Here is a 20,496-nt window from a genome sequence, read left to right on the forward strand (position 1 = left end):
AATGCATCACTCCCAAAGGCACTGTGCCCTGAGGCTGTACTCAGAGCGCGGGGAGAGCACCCGCCCTCCCTGCAGGGTCCTGACAGCTCCACCGTAGAGCGTATGATGCCACTCACTCCAAATGGGAACCATAATACACCCCCCCAAAGTTCAATAACAGTATGATCGGTTTCACAAGGTTAGGAGGGAAGGATTTTAGAAGATTTTAATTCAAACTCATTACAAATTTTTTTTTAGGTGAGGAGGAGATTGTCACTGAGCTCACATCTGTGTCCATCTTCCTCTATTTTGGATGTGGCACACCGCCACAGCATGGCTTGATCAGCAGTATGAGGGGTCACGCCCGGGATCCCAACCTGCAAACCCCACGCCACCAAAGTGGAGTGCGCAAACTTAACCACTATGCCACCAGGCCATTCCCCAAACTCATTACACATTTAAAAAAGCTTTGTTGATTAAAGAAGTAAATTTTCAAACATCCAGAAAACTTGAGTGTCAAGGAAGCCTTGTTCACAGAGAATACTATTAGGTAAGATCTTTTGGTACCAATTAAAGTGATATTTGTAATTAAAGTTGAAAATCTTCCACAAAGGGGTATGGATGGTCTGGCTATTTATTTATCATTGCCACCAAAATTGCTCATCATCTTACTATTTTATTACATATGAGCATGTTTTCTTTTGTAAGAAAGCAAGACGTGAAAATTTGAATTCAGGTATTTTAGATTACAAATTATTTTACATGCATTATAAAATTCTATTTTTAGATTATAAAAGTACTTAATTTTAAAAAGTATTTGTCATTTTTACAAAGAGTCACCACAAAGTATGTTTCTCCTTTTGGGTTGATTTTTTCCTTTAACTTAGAAAATTTTAATTTACCCACAACTTTCCAGGCAAAAATACGTTACATAATGGAAATTACGCTAGCATTTCATGTTATCAACACACCAATGAATACTCAGTTCATGAAACGAGCTTCCAACATCAGAAGGTACCCTGAGTTTACAAATTAGAAATCCATCTGGCCACATCAACATACGGGTATAAGAGAAGGGTTACATTTTAACAAACAGAATTAGTATTCACAGTGCTTAACTATATTTTAGCTTAATTAGGACTAGCAATTATCAAGTATCCAAACATCTACCAAATGCACCTGGAACACATTATCTCTGGGTTTTTGCCTTCTTCCCTTACTACTTAGGTGTGGCGGAAAAGCAGCTTTCAACTCTTTCTAACCCCCCACTCCAGCCACCCCAGCAGCAGAGCCAGGACTCAGCCCAGGTCCTATAGCCCTTTGCTAGGAAAGGTGATGGAATGGACCACTTCCAAAAAGTGATGCTGGAAACACTCACCAATGCTGAGTTTAAGCTAATGATTTTTTAAAGACAATCTGAGTAGAAAATATTTTTTTATTAAAAATAAGCATTCACCTTTGTTTTCTCTTCTGCTGTGGTTAACTTCAGTAGTTAATACTTTAGGAGCCTTACCAGAAGGATGGACAACATGGCTTATTTGTTTTCATTCCTTTTGATTGACTATAGAATCTTTTTCAACTCCAGTCATCAGCGTTTGGCACAAACATGTCAAATCTGACTCCATTTCCTCCTTAAAAGCATTTATTTTCACATCTTTTTGCTCATAAAGTCCAAAGTAAAAACTGTATAGACCTCAAAGGACATCTATAAAACCAATTTCATTCATGTCCCATTTCCGTAACCAAACACAAATCGAAAAAAAAAAATCAGAATGGACAGTATATAATACGCTAAAGAAATGACAGCAGTTAAAAATTTATGAAAATAAAATTAACCTACAAAAATAAAGTTGATTGTCATGGAGGAAATGTCAGGCATCATTTAGTCCTAATTGACTTTTCTGTGCTCACAAAATGAAACTGCAGAGTCAGATGACAAAAATCTGTGAAACAGATAATTGAAAGAGAAAATCTGAAGGCAGTGTTCTCTAGAACTATTTACCATCCTAATTTTCTATGTTTACTTAAAATTGTGAAATGATATAAGCCAGGTAAACTCACATCAAATCAAGACATTTATACACTCTGGAGGTCTGTTAAAGTATTCCAGATAATATGTACCTCTAAAGGCACTGGGGGTGGAAGTGTTTTAGTGTCACAGATAAGATTTTTGCACTGGCATGACTATCTGGAAAAATCACCAAATATGCTATTTTCAAATTGCTACTTACTGGGACTCAATACTCTAGAAATTTGTGTGCTTTCATACCCGATGATGATGACCCCGAATTTAGGAAATTACCATGTCAAAGATCGTATCTATTAAAGGAACACAATTTGGCTTTCATGCTTATGCATCTCGGCTATATTTTTATTGGGCGTTGTTAGATTTTTAGTCATTCCATTAAAATATTTGTGTGGGAGTAGAGGAAGGGAAAGAACGGGTAAGAAATGGATTAAGAATATGATGGGGGTGGAGGCAGATTCATTTCAAGTTAGAAAAGGGTAATTTTAGCCACAATGCCGTAAAACAATAACATACCAAAGTTATAACTAACGTATTGTGATGGTTAATTTTATGTGTCAACTTGACCGGGCTAAGGGATGCCCAGATAGCTGGCAAAATACTATTTTTGAGTGTCTGTGAGGGTGTTTCTGGAAGCGATTAGCATTTGAATCAGTAGACTGAATGAAGATCGCCCTCACGAATGTGGGTGGGCATCATCCAATCCACTGAGGGCACAAATAGAACAAAAAAGGAGCAAGAAGGGCCACTTAGCTTGCAGCTGGAGCTGGGACAACCATCTTCTCTTGGACATCGGCACTCCTGGTTTTCAGGTCCTCTGACTCAGACTGAATTACAACACCATTGCTCCTGGTTCTCCAGATTGAAGATGGCAGATCATGGGACTTCTCAGCCTTCATAATCACATGAGCCAAGTCCTCTAATAAATCTCCTCATACATTTCTCTGATTGGTTCTGTTTTTCTAGAGAACCCTGACTAATTCTCATACGAAATATAGGGAGAGTAAATAACTATTCCATTTATGAAAGTTGCCTTCAAGAAATTCTTACTGTTTTATAAGGCAACCTTATCTTCTGTAGGGGAAATAACACAGACTTCGGAGACCAACAGACGTGGCTTTAATTTCCTAAAAGTGGCTATTTTAATAAATGTATGTTCCCACGAAAATGAAGTAACCTGGCAGAGTCTCATTTTCCTCATTAGTTGATGGATTATCTTGATAATTAAATTTTTAAAAGAATGTAACCCACATGCCACAGTGCTTGGAATACAGAAGACATTCCTTTTCAACCTTTCTTCAAAGTATTTACCCATGATATGTTGTTTTAAATTTATTTCTTTTTTCTTTCTTCTTTTTTTTTTTTTTTTGAGGAAGATTAGCCCTGAGCTAACGTCTGCCAATCCTCCTCTTTTTGCTGAGGAAGACTGGCCCTGAGCTAACATTTGTGCCCATCTTCCTCGACTTTATATTTGGGATGCCTACCACAGCATGGCTTGCCAAGTGGTGCCATGTCTGCACCCGGGATCTGAATCAGTGAACCCCGGGCCACCGAGAAGCAGAACGTGCGAACTTAACCACTGCGCCACCAGGCCAGCCCCTAAATTTATTTTTTAAATGTTTTTAGATTTACCTAATGTTTATGTCCTCTTAAAATAGAGCTTTAAAATTTTTTTCCAGATTTATCAAATGTTTCTATAATGTCATCTTTAATATTTCCATCATTATCCAGTTTGATTTGTACTGGAACCTTCCACAAGAGTTAGCCTGTTGTCTGAATCCAACGGTCCACACGTTTTCCCAACAAGCCCAGATAGAGTCAAGATTTTGTAATATCTTTGGAAAACCGGCCTATCTGATGACTTTTATTTCCATGGAGTTCCTAAGGAATAACCTGAGCTATGGAATGAATATGTAAACTGCCTTGAAAGCCAAAAGATTAAAATGAGAGCATCTCGGACGTTAGCTCTCCCATAACAGGCCGTGCCGAATGAGTCCTTTTGTACTTACTTTGCATTCGCAGGATTACAAGTGGTCAGATTGGCCAGGGCGAGGGCGGCAGCCTCTCTGACCTCTTCGTTGTCACTTTTTAGCAACTGAATTAACTGTGGGATCCCTACACAAAAAGGAAAGGTAAAAATGTGACTTTACAAACATCCACGTAAACTAGAGAAGGTGGTAGGTAACCCAAAAAGGTTCAAGCCGGTTTCCCGCGCTCAGCTTACCCTGATTGTTGAAGAACTCTTTGCTGCCGGCATTCTCAGACATGGCCGAAATGGCCTGGGAAGCAGCAATTTTAGTTCCATCGCTCTCGGAACCCAAAAGGGCTACAAGGCATTTTTCAACTTCTTGTTCGTGAAAAAGTTTTCTATTTTCAGCTTTCATAAACCAAAAGGGGAAAAAAAATCAGAATTTGGCTGCAAAAACTGTGCAAGTATAATTACTTCCGCATCCAAAATGTGATAGGTTTTCAAACTATTTGCTAGCTTTAGTCAAGAGTCTGAACTAAACAAAAAATATATCTATTTAACCTTTAGAACACGGTGATTATGCAAAATGAATTATGGATATTGCCTTTTTTCCCTTTCCCCTTATATGATATCAACACTATGGCAAAGAAAATTCTATAACGAGAAAGAGGCAAGTTTCAGATTTAGCAGGAACTTATTTAATACCAGTCACGTGCCTGGCATGGTTCTGTATTTATACATGCTATCTTCTCACTAAGGACAAAAACCTATTTATTTGATGTTTATTTTAAATACAAAACCCAATATTTAAAGAACTAAAATGTACAAACTGGTGAACTTGATGCTCAAGAGAAGAGGAGAAAGTGAAAAATGAGTAATGAAATATGCTCCCAAGTCTTAAGGAATTTATAATGGTATCCAAAAAATCATAGTCATCTTTTCTCTTAAGTTATAATACATGCTGACATAGCAAAAATTAAAAGAATTATTTAATTGCTAATTCACCATAAACATAATCTAAACATACATTAATACAGTTTTCTTTATTTGAAAACATATAAAGTTATGACTCTAAGTACATAGCATGATATTCACCTCATTTATAAAACAGTAAATTAAAAACCAAAGTATTTTTAATGTTCTTTTTGTTCCCTAATTTTTTCTCTTGATTTCGTTTGATTTTTTTATTAAATGGCAATCTCATAGTAATACTAAAGCAAATACTACATTAAACTAAATTAGAACATTAAAACTAATTTTTTTATTTCGTATTCTATAGTTAGTTCTAAATAAGTTACTATTTACTAAAAGCATGTACTAGAAAAAAAATATATTAAACCAACCTCAGTTTTAATGCCGTAAGGGGTACCAGACACTAGTTTGAACAGAAATAACTTACAAATAATTCTTTTATTTATAGTTCCTTCAAAAAACTTTGTCATAGGTTTGCTTCTCCATTAATTAACCTTTATAAAGTCAATTTACATGATTAAAATAGAAGGATGTGTGATATATGCTCTTAGGATGTTGACATATAAGAGAAGAATATTCCTTTAGAGTAAAAATCTCTGCAAAAATGATGATGTTAATTTAGATTATATCTACATGTGGAATTAATTCATTACTTGAATATATTTTAATTAACTTTTTTCCAGAAATAGCTTCAGAAATCATAGTGACTAGGGTTCCATTTTACAGTTAATATGTGATTTCTGTCTTCTTTCAACAACGATTTTTTAAAATCGCCCCCTTTCCCAGAACCAGTGTCACATTCAGGAGTCACCATGTTTGCAAATACTTCTTTGGCCTGCTACACAGATGTGTGCCAAGCAATCTGGCCATTAACCGGCACATCAAAGTTCATAACACTTCTGTTCATTCATCTCAAACCGATCATGAACCATGTCCTGTAACCCTATCATTTTAATCTCTTGCTCTTTTCATATAAAATTAGAATTCAGGCAGGCCATAAGTGTTTCATAAAAAAGCTGCAATTGATACTTAGATTTCAAGAATGTGGCTCCTAAAATATTTTAAAATATATGTAGTTTTCCCTGAATAAATAAGATCAGAAGTCATTCTAGAGTCTCTGACCTAAAATGTTTAGATGGATAAGAAAGACTTCCCTGATGGCTCTAAATGAGCTTTCCTAACACAACACTCTGAGCATGGATTCTATCAGGAAAACTGGCCAAAAGAGTTAATTTGAAGAGACTGACTTCGGAGTGTGTAATTGTGGCATTCAAAAAACAGTATACATGCCATTATTGGAAAGATTTTTAAAACTATTTAGGTACTGTGAGCAGTTGGTTTCTCAACAGAGTGTTCTGAAAATTCAGCTCTGTTCACCAAACCTCCAAAGTGCTGAGCGCAGCACAGCTGTAATGGATTTCAAAGATGAATTAACACGTTCACCACGTATCTGCACCGAATTGCTACACGGAGAAGTATTTATGTTTTAATTATGCAGATAATAAAGACGGTGTGGTAATTATGCTACTAAGAGAGTAATGTCCTTTAAAAATAACGTTTGTTGAGTATCATTCAAATAAAAAGCATGAGGTTTTGTAACTGAAAATAAATCTGTAGGTAATGATGCTTTTCTTCACCATTCTCAGAAGTTGCCACTGTGCCACCCTTGCTCCTGCTGAGATGTTAATGCCAGTTCATAAACCTCATGGCAACACGGTAATTAACACCTTCCTCTTCCTGGTGCCAGGTCAAAGGCATACCGACTCAGCTTTCCATGGTAGAGATGCATGTTAACACTTCACTCAGTGAACAAAACTTAAAAACCGCGTATTATGTGTTTCTGTGATTCAACTGTGTTTTTGACATGCAATGACTATGCATTACCTAGCCTACAGAAATTTTTTTGACGATAATGGAAAGTAAAAAGAAAATGTTATAAATGAATACTAATGGTTACATTGTTCTTTTTTTTTTTTTAAGATTTTATTTTTCCTTTTTTCTCCCCAAAGCCCCCCAGTACATAGTTGTGTATTGTTAGTAGTGGGTCCTTCTAGTTGTGGCATGTGAGCTGCCACCCCAGGGTGGCCCAATGAGCAGTGCCATGTCCATGCCCAGGATCCAAACTGGCGAAACCCCAGGCTGCCAAAGCAGAGCATGTGAGCTTAACCATTTGGCCATGGGGCCGGCCACCTACATTGTTCTTAATAACAATATAAGGAGTAATATTTGTTAAAACCTACTTATGCAGTTTTCTAATTGTGGAAAATTATTTTAAAACTTCTTCATGATTATTTACTTTCTTTCCCTTTTTTTTTTTTTTTGTGAGGAGTTTGGCCCTGAGCTAACATCTGTTGCCAATCTTCCTCTTTGCCCAAGGAAGATTGTTGCTGAGCTAACATCTGTGCCAATTTTTTTTTCTTGTATGTGGGACACCACCACAGCCTGGCTTGATGAGCAGTGTCTAAGTTCGTGCCCAGGATCCAAACCTGTGAACCCTGGGCTGCTGAAGCAGAGCATGCAAATCCAACCACTATGCCACCAGGCTCGCCCCATGATTATTTACTTTCAATACAGAAATATTAAGAGATAACTTTGTTAATCCTCATTAAGTTTGTAGAGTTTATAACTGTTACTAACATAAAGTCAGGCATGTCTAATGTAAAATCTGGTAGATAGAAGTCAAGGCAGGCAACAGTTGATATAGAAAGGCGTTGACAAGAAATATACGTAGGATCTGAAAAGAAGGCAGAGTTTAGAATGGAGCCAGGGAGGATCTGGCTAGGCAAATAGCATTAGGAGGTAAATAAGTCACCAAAATAGAAGAGAATAATCAGGTAAATGAGGAAGATGCCAATTTATCCTCTGGCACTGGCTCTAGGGAACAGGATGTTGTTTCTGTTCTAATATTGTATTCTGGACGGAAGTGGGCGATTCCGCCCAGAAATGTTGTGGCTAAGGCAGTTCAGAGTTGTTAGGGGAATTCTGCTTCTGGATGAATTTGGAATGGAGAGAGGTTCTCAAAGCCGTGTCCTTCCAATCAGGAGAGGGTTCGCTCTTGGGGATGTATTGGGATATGTAGACAGCGAGAAAGCTTGGATCTTTGTGGAATCATTTCTCTTTCTAGAGACTCCAAAGACCAAGCTTCCAGACTAGAGACCTCCTAGGCTAAGAAAAATAAACCGTCTCTGCACTCGTTGGACTTGAAGCCTCATTTGATGTACTTTTCCAGTGTTTGTTCAGTTACCAAACGTGGAAACAACTTAGAAAGGAAGGAGACTGTGCCAGAAAGGATAGAGGAAGGCTATCCTTCCTCTATCTAATTTCTTGAATTAGAAATGCAAGCTTTTACAGTAATAGCTGAAACCTGCCGGGCAATGGTGAAGGATCTCCACTGTAACACAGATGGGCAGTTGGTTGAGTTACGTTAGGGCAGATGTAAATCTCTTCCCACCTGGAAAATGGAGTTCTGCTAAGCAACGGAAGCTAACTTTTTGTGCTATGCTTGCTTGGTATTCCATAGTAGCAGGGTCAGCCTACCTTAGTCCAAGCATTAATTTAGCATAGTAGGGATAGATGAAGGCTATGGTGGGAGGAAACTGATAGCATCTTTAAAGCAGAGCGGGCTACACTCGGTTAAAGCATGAGAAAGTACATTCTGAAATTTCTTACAGGCAGAAAGAAAAACCAGTTATTTTATTGACACCTCAAAAAGCAATAAAATTAGAAAATTTTATTTTCCCTCTATGCCCAGGTATCTGTAGAACAAAAATACCAATAGATCAAAACAGGATTTCCAAAATCAGAATCCAGACCAAGAACCTAAACCAGAGCAAATGTATACAAAATTACAGCATAAGGTATATGCTTGAGAGCACTATGGAGAGAGTCTGAGCAAGATCCAGTTGACAACCAATGGTCATATGATTGTATGAAACAGAAGAATCTCTGATTCCAAGCTGGGGCATCTGGACTTGATCCTGTTCGTCCTAGTCCAAGAGATAGTAACTTGGGGTCCATGGATCCAGAAGGCATAGATGGGCTTCAGGCAGTCCAAGACTCCCTGAAATTATATGAAGAATATTGTGCATATGCACATTTAGGAGGAGGGACTCTTTCATCAGATTTTCAAAGAAATTCAAGACTCCTCAAAACTCGAGTTTGGGCAACGTTGCTGGATGCGCTTGGAAGTGATCAGAAATACAGGCAGGAATTCAGAAGACAGGTCATAAGTAGATACAGGTTTGGGATTCATAAGCAAATAAGGAGTCAGCTGAAACAGTCATAAGCGAGGCCACTCAGGGAGACTGAAAAAAGAACAAGACAGAAGGTGGGAAGGCGGGTTTAATATTGAAATGACAGGCAGAGGAGAGGAAGCTGGTGAAGGCAACGAGTTGGTGTGCTGATTAAGATAATAATCAGAGGGGAGGGATGTTATGAAAATCAAGGGCTAGAAGAGTTTTAAGGAGGAGGGGGCAGTCAACAAAGTGAAAGGCACAGAGAGATCAAGTAAAGCACAGGCTGAAAATGTGTGTGTGGGAGTTAGGATGTGGGAGGTCAAAGTCAAATTCTCCAAGGACTGTTCTGGCAGAACGGTGGAAACAGAAGTCACATGCCGTAGGTTAAGGGATGGAGATAAGATGAAGAGGTAGGGTTATTTAAAGTTGACTAGTCTTCCAAGGAGGCTGAGTGTAAAGAAAAGGAGAAAAAGAGGGCCATGGGGCAGGGACAAGAGAGGAAGAAACAAATCCCATAAGCTACCCCGGGTGAGTGAACAACCGTGGGCTCTGCAGAATGCTCCAAACTTCTATCAGCTTCTTCCTCTATAACCAGTGGACCGGGAGGAAATAGCATGTTAGGGTTGCAACATCACATTGGAGGGAAGCCCCATCATCATCCAAAACTGGGCTGAAGGATTCCATTGCCATCTCAGTTGATGGGGAAAATAGGCAAAGGGCACCTTGTGAGCCTCATCTGTTCATTTAAACCAGGCCTAGACAGAGCACTTCTCCTTCCATGATGAACTAAACATTAAAACCAAAAGCATGAAAGAGTGTGTAACAGGTACAGAAGAAAGAGAACGGAGATGGTCTAAAAACAATAAATATTCCTGGGGAAAAATATTAAATAAAACAAAAATAATCAAAAGTATAATATAAGTTAGGAAAAATAAACAAAACATGATTCTACAGTTCAAAAGACTTCACTATGTTATAGGCAGAGAGAGAGTCTCAGACATTATTTTGGGAAAATTTTTGAACTCTTAGGATAAAGGATTCTACCCAAATAGAAAAAGAAAGACCTTATATACAAAAGAATGGAAATCAGGCTATCCTTAGACTCAGACTCAACAAAAGCAACAATCATAGTAACTTGAGGAGAAACGGCAATGATGAGAATTCCAAACCCAGCTAAACTGTCATATACGTTTGAAGGCAACAAATATTCAAAGGTCAGGTCTTGAAAAATACACCACTATTGACTATCTCTGAACAAAAAAAAAAATTTTAACTGAAAAAATATACTCTGGTTAATTAAGAAATGAATCGAAACTAAAATCTGAAGAATGGGTACGTTTTATTATGAGAAATTCACAAAGTACACTGAAACAGACCCAATATGTACATAATGCTAAAGGGTAAACGTGGATGAAATTGAATGTAATGGCAAAGTGATTCTTAACAAGGAGAGATTTATGTAGATTTCAGAGAGGAGAATCTGTAACCCCTATGAAATTTACAAACATCAGGGAGGGGAAGAGTTACGGAAGCAAAAGTGTTAAATATCTTAACTATAGTAACTTTATCTTTAAAATAACCGTTTTAAACTTTTTTTCAAATCTATATAACGAAGAGAAAGAAAGAAAACAAAGAGACAGCACAGAAAAATGAAAAGTAGAAAGCATAAACATGATGTCAGAAAGAAGTTCTAATAGTGGCAAAGATAAATCTAAATGTTCTGTCGCCTTGCCTTCAGATCTAGTGACAGTGAAGGTTTCACAATATTGCTCATCTGTGGGAACTTCACCACCTTGTTTGTTCCCTTTTATATTTCTGAAAGTTGTGTCTTTATTTAAATCATCTGGAATTTACAGAGCTGTTTTCTGCCAAGACCATGTTTGATAATACATGGCAATCTTAATATCAAATTAGAATTTTATAGTTTAAAAAATCAGAAGTGGATATAAAGCAATATTAAATAAAGCAAAGTTAGCTAATATAAAATTACAAGAGAAAATCAACAGAAATGACATAGTGGGAAACTTTTAACATACCACTCTTCATCTGTGATAGATCAAAGTAGATAAAAAATAAGGACAAAAAGAACTGTACAATATAATTTATAAAGCTGAACTAAAAGACAAATATCAAACTTTACATTCTACAGGAAATATATCTTTTTGTCTGTTCAACAAATATTTATTCACTTATCTCATTCATTGTTTTTCTAGAATAGTGCCTTGCATATAGCATGCATACAATAAATATTTGTTGAGCATTAAGCAAAGAGTATACCTTTTCAAGATTTCATGGAACACTTGTACACATTGATTATATCCTAGGCTTTGGTGAAAATGCATTACCATCCTTGAAGCAAATTTTGCATTTTTTAAACTACAAATCAAAAATATTAGAATTCAAAACTAAAGGCTTTGTGGGGCCGGCCCGGTGGCACAGTGGTTAAATCTGCGTGCTCTGCTTCTGTGGCCCGGGGTTCGCTGGTTCGGATCCCGGGTGTGGGCCTGTGCACCACTCGTGAAGTCGTGCTGTGGCAGGTGTCCCACATATAAAATAGAGGAAGATGGGCACAGATGTTAGCTCAGGGCTAATCTTCCTCAAAAAGAAAGAAAGAAAGAAAGAAAAACAACAAAATAAAATAAAATGAAAGACTCTGAGCTCAGAGTCCTCACTGAGAAATGGGATCTGGGATCCACTATAGGTCTTTCTCTCAAAGGGTTGGCCCAATATGCTGATATTGTTAAAAGGCTGACTAAAATACTAGATTCCTAAGACTGAAATTGAAAATATTCATAAATAAGCCATCTTTATATTATATAAAGTGATGGCACATGTTTTCGAAATGCTGTTCATAACACTTACCACCACACTGCAAGGAGGGTATCATGAACAAGAGAAAGTCCAGAAAAGCTAAGAAAATGATTACAGTTTGGCCTGAGGACATGATGTATGAAGAGAGACTAAATAAGATAAGGATTCTGTCAGGAACAGTGATGGTTGAAGGGAACGTGAAAAAAAATCACAAATGGTGTAGACCAAATACGTACAAATTTAGTCATTAGATTCTATAATAAAGAGTGAGAAGACACGATTTGGAACTGGAAGGTAGTCATTTTAGAACTAACATAAGGAGGTAGATTCATAAAACATTAAGCCAGATGGGACTTAAAGACTATCTGGTTGAATTTCTTTGTCTTACAAATAAAGAACAGATTTCAACAAGAGGTGCTGAGCAAATTGGATATCCACATGCAAAAGAATGACGCTGGATCCCTACCTTACACCAAAGACACAAAAACAACTCAAAATGGATCAAAGACCTAAACACAAGAGCTAAAACTATAAAACTCTTGCAAGAAAATGTAGCAGAAAATGTCATGACTTTGGATTTGTTAATGATTTCTTGGATATGACAGCAAAGCCCAGGCAACAAAAGAAAAAATAGATAAATTGGACCACAGCAAAATGAAAAACTTCTGTGCATCAAAGGACACAATCAATAGAGTGGAAAGGCAACCTGCAGAATGGGAGAAAACATTTACTAATCATGTATCTGATAAGGAGTTAATATCCAGAATATATAAAGAACTCCTACAACTCAACAACAACAAAATAAACAATCTGGTTTAAAAAATGGGCAAAGGATTTGAATAGACATTTCTCCAAAGAAAATATAGAATTGGCCAATAAGCACATGAAAAAGATGCTAAATATCACTAATCATTAGGGAAATGCAAATCAAAACACAATGAGATACCACTTCACACCAATTAGGATGGCTACTATAGGAAAATAACAAGTGTTGGTGAGAAAATGGAGAAGTCAGAACCCTTGTGCCCGACTGATGGGCATATAAAATGGTGTAGCTACTATGGAAAATAGTATGACCATTCCTCAAAATATTAAACACAGAATTACTATAGTATCCAGTAGTTCCACTTCTGGGTAGATACCTCAAAGAAGTGAAAGCAGAGACTGGAAGGGAAATTTGTACATCCATGTTCATAGCAGCATTGTTCACCATAGCCAGAAGGTGGAAGCAGCCCAGGTGTCTAATGGATGAATGGATCAACAAAATGTGGTATATACATACAGTGGAATATTATTCAGCCTTGAAAAGGAAGAAAATTCTGACACATGCTACAACCTGGATAAACCTTGAGGACATCAAGTGAAATGTCAGTGACAAAAGAACAAATGTTGTATAATCCCACGTATATGAGAACTTAGAGTAGTCAAAATCATAGAGACAGAAAGAATGGTGATGCCAGGGTCTGCAGGGAGGGGAAAGTGGGAGTCATTGTTTAATGGGTACAGAGTATCTGTTTTGCAAGATGAAAAGAGTCCTGTGGATGAATGGTGGTGATGGTCACACAACAATGTGAATTTACTTCATGCTGCTGAACTGTACGCTTAAAAATGGTTAAGATGGTCAATTTTATTATCTGTATTTTACCACAATTTTAAAAAATGAGAAGAATAGAACTCATTTCCTTTCCTTCAGTCAAAACCTGCTCCTCTCCTTGAGTTCCCCGTTTCTGTGAGTGGCATCATTCTACTTCCAGCTGTCCAAGCCAGAAACCGGGCCTTGTCCTTGACATCACCTCCTTCCTCCCCAACCCACTGGTCATTCAGTAAACACTATGGACCCCCATTGTGCCAGGCACTGTGTTGGTGGTTCTTCTGCAAATGCCTCTCAGCCATCTCAATCACCGTGTCTGTGTCAGAACCCTGTCACCCCCCACCAAGACCACCCACTGCAGCGATCCCTGTCCTGGTCTCTCCCTGTCTTTGCACACGTCTTTGCAGCAAGAGTGCTCTTTCTTTAAAAAGTGAAAATCCAGAATGTTCCTTCTCCTCTCTAAGTCACTTCAATGGTTCTTTGTTGCCATGAAAATCAAGTCCACAGTCCTTAACTTGGCTTGCAATGCCCATTAGCATTTGGCTCCTCATTACTTCCACAGCCTTAACTCTCAATTTTCTGCTACCTTCTATTCACTAGCCATTCTGAAAACTTTCAGTTCTGGAGTTTACCACGCTCTGTCCCTCTCTGGCGTTTACACACACTGTTCCTTCTCCTTAGAGGACTGCTGGCCCCCCTCCCACCAGGACCTCCCTTGCCCAGCCGGTTTCTATTATTTACCCCAGGTCCTAGCTTGTCAATCACCTATTTCAGGAAGACTTGTCTCACCTAAGTCTGCATTAGGAGGCCCTCCTGGGGGATCCGGTTCTCCCATCATCAAGCACCTTTAACACCGCCTTGTGATTGCCTGTTTACTTGGCAGCTCTGGGTTTACTAACACAAAGTGAGGACTCAATAAGTCATTAATAAATAGGTCTGGAGAGGCTGTAGTGCACTCACAGTCACATCCCCAGGCCACCGCAGTGCCAGCAGCGGAACCACTAGTAGAACAAGAACACCAGGAGCTCTCTATCCAGTGTCCTTTCCATGACTATGTCACATGATGGCTAAACGACTCATGAAACTCACCATCCCACGAGGGCCTGGAACAATCTTCGAATGGCCCAGCCACACTAAACCAAAGAGAAGTGGAGATCTGCAAAAATTTTAGGTTTGCCATTGTCCCTGTCTTCCCACGGCCCTCTCTTTGGGCCTCAAATAGCTAAGGCGGCGTGGGATAGACAGAAAACTGAACTGACCAGGTATGATAAGGTCTAAGTTCCACTGGACAGAATACTGACTCAACCAACTTTTGCCAATATTAAAAACCTTAATCTTACAGCCTGTCTTTAGATTGGGTATTCATAATGTAACTCACAAAGCCCGTCTATATTAACTATGTCCTAGAGTGGAATTCGGCTGACTGCATTAAAACTCGGCCTTGAAGAAATCCAGCATGGGTTGAAAAGGAAATGTTTCCCATAATATACACACAGACATATATACAGATGTGAGTATATATGTTTAGAATATAAATCACTTTCACTAGTCAAAGCTGTCATCATTTATAAGAGAAGTGATGTAGAAGGGGGAAAATAAAATCACATCTTTTATTAAATAAAATACTCCAAATATACATAAATTAAAACTATAATTTCATCTTCGGTGCTTGTGATGTAATTAATCTCTCATGTTTTACAGATTTATATCAACATAGCTTGCCACTGAAATGAAAATTGTATTATGGAGATGGGAGGAACATATTATTTTTCACAGCTATATAACAGGGCACTGCTGGACTCCAGCTGAAACTTGAAATTACTATATAGATTTCACTCCAAATGTGGATTTATTGAAACAATGTTTCCAGGATCACAAACACTGCATACATTCTATATAATTCCAAAATCAAGAGAAATAAAGGCTTCAAACTTAATTTGGGAGTGAACTGTTTACAAAAGCTGGAGGTCTAAGCACACTGAGTTTATTACATCCTGGACAAAGTAATCTCTCCTTTAACTCATTGGCACTGAGATGAATTTTGGCCTTAAATAGTAGGTATAGCACTGTTCTCAAATGGTCGTTTAAAAGCAGATGAATACCCTAGTGTTTGTTAGCACTAATCAAAATTAAGAATACAAGAGGAAATATGTACGCTTAGTTTGTATAAAACGTGACATACAATCAGAAGCCGCTTTAGTGATGGCTTTGGCTGCATTCTTCTGAATGTCAGGAATTGTAGAGTTTTCTGCAAATGACAGGAGCTTCTTAAGGCCCCCTGTCTGCTGAATCAGCACCATGGTATCCATATCTTCAAGGCAATTGGCTACCACTGAAAGTGCTTCTACGTGAAGGTCATTCCATTCCTAATAATAAAAGCAAATACAGCTCTAGAAAGTTCTCCTAAAAGAAATGTATACTTTCCACATTTTACAAGACAGACTAAGGTCAGTCCGAACATAATGTAATTAATTATGTTGTGACAGAGGCTCAAGGAAACAGTTCTGTTTATTCACATAACATCACTCTCCCTTCTCACTTGCCCCATCTTTTCTCATTTCCCCTGCTCCAAAACGTTTTATGTACAAAAAATAATGGTATCCAAGTAAAGCTGCTCACACAACTTTCCACCACCAACAATTTTAAAATCTCAGGAAAATATTTTTTGAAAAATCAGACAGAAGCTGAAGGAAAGTGTATTCCTTAAAATCTCCAACTGGTAGAGGGAAGCTTTGTGAGTGTGTGGCTTTCTTGCCTGAGGAATCTCCCGAATCCCAATCCTGGAGCAGTGGAAGACTGCAGCCTTATCTGAACAGTGAAAAATTTAAGGTGGGAATCCTTAAAGTGAGAGAAACAGAAAGGACGCGCCCCCATCATGGTGTTTCACACAGCATTGCTTCCGATCAAGGAACACGCGTCGCAGCGAAAGAAGTGCAGCAATGGGCCCAAGCTCGCGGAACTCACTGGCCTTGCCATGTTCCCCACCGTCCCGCAGCAGCTGGCGTGATACAATGGTCTTCTTAAGACTGCTTTACAGGCCCAGCTAGGTGGCAGGGCCCAAGCAAGGTTCCCCAGGAGGCTGTATACGCCCTGAATCAGTGTCTAATATATGGTGTTGTTTCACCCATAGCCAGGGTTCATGGGTCCAGGGATCAAGGGGTGGAAATGGGAGTGGCATCACTTATTATTACCTCTGGTGACCCACTAGCAAAGTTTTTGCTTCCTGTCTCCACGACCTTATTCTCTGCTGGCCTAAAGGTCTTAGTTCCAAAGGGAGGAACGTGTCCAACAGGAGACACAACAATGATTCCATTGAACTAAAAGTTAAGGCTGCTGCCCAGCCACTTTGGGCTCTTCACGCCTCTGAATCAACAGGCAAAGAAGACAGTTATTGTGCTGACTGGGGTGAATGATCCCCACTACCAAGGGGAAAATGGAAGCCACTCTACAGTAGAGGTAAGGAAAAGTACGTCTGGAAGACAGGAGGCCCCTCTAGGGCATCTCAGTACTACCATGCAGTACTACCATGTGTGATTAAGGTCGATGAACAACTACAGCAACCCAACCCAGGCAGGACCACTCACGGCCCAGACTCTTCAGGAGTGAAGGTTTGGGTCACCCCACCAGGCAAAGAACCAAGACCAGCTGAGGTACTTGCTGAGGGCAAAGAGAACATGGAATGGGTATTGGAAGAAGGTAGTTATAAATACCTACTACAGCCATGTGACTAGTTATAGAAAAAAGGACTGTAATTGTCATGAGTATTTCTTCCTTATTTTGTTAAGAATGTGTGTGTGTGTGTGTATGAAATATCTTTATTTTCTTCCCTCTCTTATCCCCTTAGGTAACATAAGCTGTACTGACTTTACAAAATAGTATTCCAGTTACGGGATGTCATGGAGAAAAGTAAACACCATCCAGGGACTTTGCATCCTCTTCTGGGCAAAGGGTCAGTGCGTTTGTGGGGGTACACAGGACAGTTATATCATGTTAGGTGGAAATAGGACCCTGCTATTGTCTTTCTTTGGAGATTAAATATGATTTAAGGAGATACATATGGTGCCAACTTGACAAGGGATGGACCTATGATGCTTAATTTTTATGTTTTAACTTAGCGAGGTCATGGTCTCAAGATATTTGGTCAAACACTATTCTAGATGTTTCTGTGAAGGTATTTTTTAGATGAAATTAATACTTAAATCAGTAGACTGAGTAAAACAGATTACCCTTCACAGTGTGAAGTAAATTACTCTCCTTACTTTACCTCAGAGAAACCTATGGCAGACAAAGGTTAAAAGACTAATTCTAGGCATTTCAGGAAGTCTTGAAGAAGATCATAAACAAGAATTAAAAAATCTTAAATCTTGTAACCAGAAGGTTTAAAAAATTATTTTATAATGGGCTTTATCATTAGTCTGATTTAATCATGCCAATAAAGTATGGAGCAATAAGCAAATTAATCCATCATACTTACTCTCATACTTAAATGTAATAAAACTTCATTTTAAAAAAATACTCTACAATTTGTATTTTATAAGAACATTTAGGAAAGATACATTTCCTCACAGAGAGTTGAATGAAAATTAGAAATACCTTAGTTTCTAGGATCTTAATAAGCTGGTCCACGCCTTGATTCTCTCTCAGCATTGTTCGTGACTCCTTGTCATACGTAACAACACCTAAGGTTTTGAGCGCCAACAACTGAATAATTGGATATTCTGACTTCAAGAGATCTAATATAGGAGGGATTGCATTTAGTTCGTGAAGTGTAGCTCGACATTGAAAATCCTGCCATGAGATACAAATGATCAAATAAGCAATTTTTAAAGCAAAATACAGTGTCAAGAAGGGAGAAATTCTATTTTCTAACAGAGAAAGTTATAATGTTCCCATCTTTTATTCCAGATTCCCTTCCAAAATAACTCACAAACAAAAATAAGCAAACTTGAAAATTAACACCACCAAAATATTCTTTTTAACCATGCAGACATTGTCAATAACAGGAAATAGACATCATCTGTGACTTCTGCAGTACCTAGTGTTGCTTTATTATACAAGAAACTCCTATTACCATAAACAACATTACAATAAAATCGATGCATAATAAAATTCTTTTCACACTCTATATCCTGTTTCAAACAGTATTTGATAAAATGAAATGATGGCATCAATTCCTTATTATCTTCATGCAGATGGATTGCTTATGAAATGCTTATATGCACGCAGTGCTGTTGGCAGGCCCTGTGCATGCAAGCTTACATCAGGTTTAGTTCAGACACATGACCTTTATTTAAGACATTGACAATATCAAGGGGTCATTAGAGTCTAGGCGAGTTGCTCTGCTTTGTGTGTCTGTAATTCTATGTGTTGGGGGGGAGGGGTTGGTTGGGGTGAACAATGGAAAAAACAAGTCAAAAAACCATGAAAAGTCTCCAAACTCTGCCAAATCATGACATTTTAAATCAAAACATGGTAAATATAAAATAGTATTAAAGGTGGAAAAGGCCCCACTTAGAGCTTAGCTTTCCTCTATCCATCCTTCAACTGACCTCTAAAATCCAGCTTCCTTCAGACATAAAAAAACAGCGTTGCTGTTGGTCTAAGGGTTGAATTGTGTCCCTCTCCCCCACCCAACCACCAAATATATGTTGAAGTCCTAATCCTCAGTATCTCAAAACATGATCTTATTTGGGAACAGGGTCATTGCAGGTGTAACTCGTTAAGCTGGGATCACAGTGGAATAGGGTGGGTATTGAATGGTGTCCTTGTAAGACTGGTGTCTTTGTAAGAAGAGACAGAGGGAGAGACGACAGGAATGGAGCTGAAAACCAAACAATGTCAGGGATCAACAGCCACCACCAGAAGCTCAGGAGAGTCAAGGAAGGGTTCTACCCAGAGTCGAAGAGGGAGCATGGCCCCACCGACATCTTGATTTCGTCTTCCAGCCTCCAGAACCGTGCGGGAATAAATACCCATTGTTTTAAGCCACCCACTTTGGGGTACTTTGTGACAGCAGTCCTAGGAAATCAATACACTGTTATCAACTAGGACTTCTGTTGATGAAAAAGAGCGAAGGTTAAGTCTTTTCATTTCCATTTGATAAAAAATATAAGAAAATAGAGCTTTGAGGAGTCTTGGAATGAAAAACACAAACATTTATAGGACTATTTAGGCCTCCGGTGAGGTGAAGTAACTAGAGAAGGGAAGCAGCTGGACTTCCTCTTGAGGACGTCTCTTTTAGGAAGGAGTGAGGGTAACACCAGTGAGCGCCCAGCCACGAGGCGTTACATCCAAGGCCGGGAATGTATGCTTCTGCTGCCTTTTGGCATGAGCCCATTTGTCTCTTTTTTTCTATATAATTTGTCTAGATACTTTGCCTCTCAGTAAACCCTCCCTCACCTTTGCTTTGCTATGTCTTTCTTTTACACTCTACTCCTGACTGTTTAAAAAGGTGTTTTTTGTATTTTCTGTTGATCTAAAGCTTATCAAATGTGTGTGGGAGTTGTTCGGGACCCTGAGCAGGTAAAGGAGGAGAGAAGGCTGTCCAAAGTGTCAGGGAGCCGACCCGCTGTGGGGGTGAGGGTGTGCGCACTGGGCTGGGGCACGGGGAAGCGGGCAGAACAAGCTGGGAGGGGGAGGTAGGCTGTTTCTTTCCACCGCAAAGGAAAACAGCACAGAGAGATACAGCACAGAGAGAAAGCATCTTGCAACTGTGAACCATGAGTTCTGTTCAGCATACTTAATTCACTAGGCTTTCAACAATAAATAAGTCTAATCCAAAATCTTGGTACACTGAAGACAGCATATATTACATCCAGTGGGCGTAGATCACCAAGGTTAGATCAATAGGAAACGGCCCAGGTCAAACCTAGTTCAACATGAGTATTAGGTTTCCTCTATCAGAAGAAATACG

The 20,496-nt window shown here is 38.7% G+C and overlaps 1 protein-coding gene across 5 annotated transcripts in view; it reads right to left on the reverse strand.

Annotated features, from left to right (window-relative positions):
- Positions 1-20,496, reverse strand: part of ARMC3 (armadillo repeat containing 3) — a 92,085-nt gene that overhangs the window by 41,567 nt on the left and 30,022 nt on the right. For all 5 annotated transcript variants that reach the window (XM_014865042.3, XM_044762383.2, XM_070501149.1 and 2 more), the window contains exons 7-10: positions 18,177-18,371; positions 15,766-15,949; positions 4,230-4,382; positions 4,015-4,120 (exon numbers count right to left, since the gene is read on the reverse strand). In XM_014865042.3, the coding sequence (XP_014720528.2) occupies positions 4,015-4,120; positions 4,230-4,382; positions 15,766-15,949; positions 18,177-18,371 (638 nt within the window). The remainder of the gene's footprint in view (positions 1-4,014; positions 4,121-4,229; positions 4,383-15,765; positions 15,950-18,176; positions 18,372-20,496) is intronic.

This window comes from Equus asinus, chromosome 29, assembly GCF_041296235.1.
Source record: "Equus asinus isolate D_3611 breed Donkey chromosome 29, EquAss-T2T_v2, whole genome shotgun sequence".
In the NCBI taxonomy this organism is placed as follows: domain Eukaryota; kingdom Metazoa; phylum Chordata; class Mammalia; order Perissodactyla; family Equidae; genus Equus; species Equus asinus.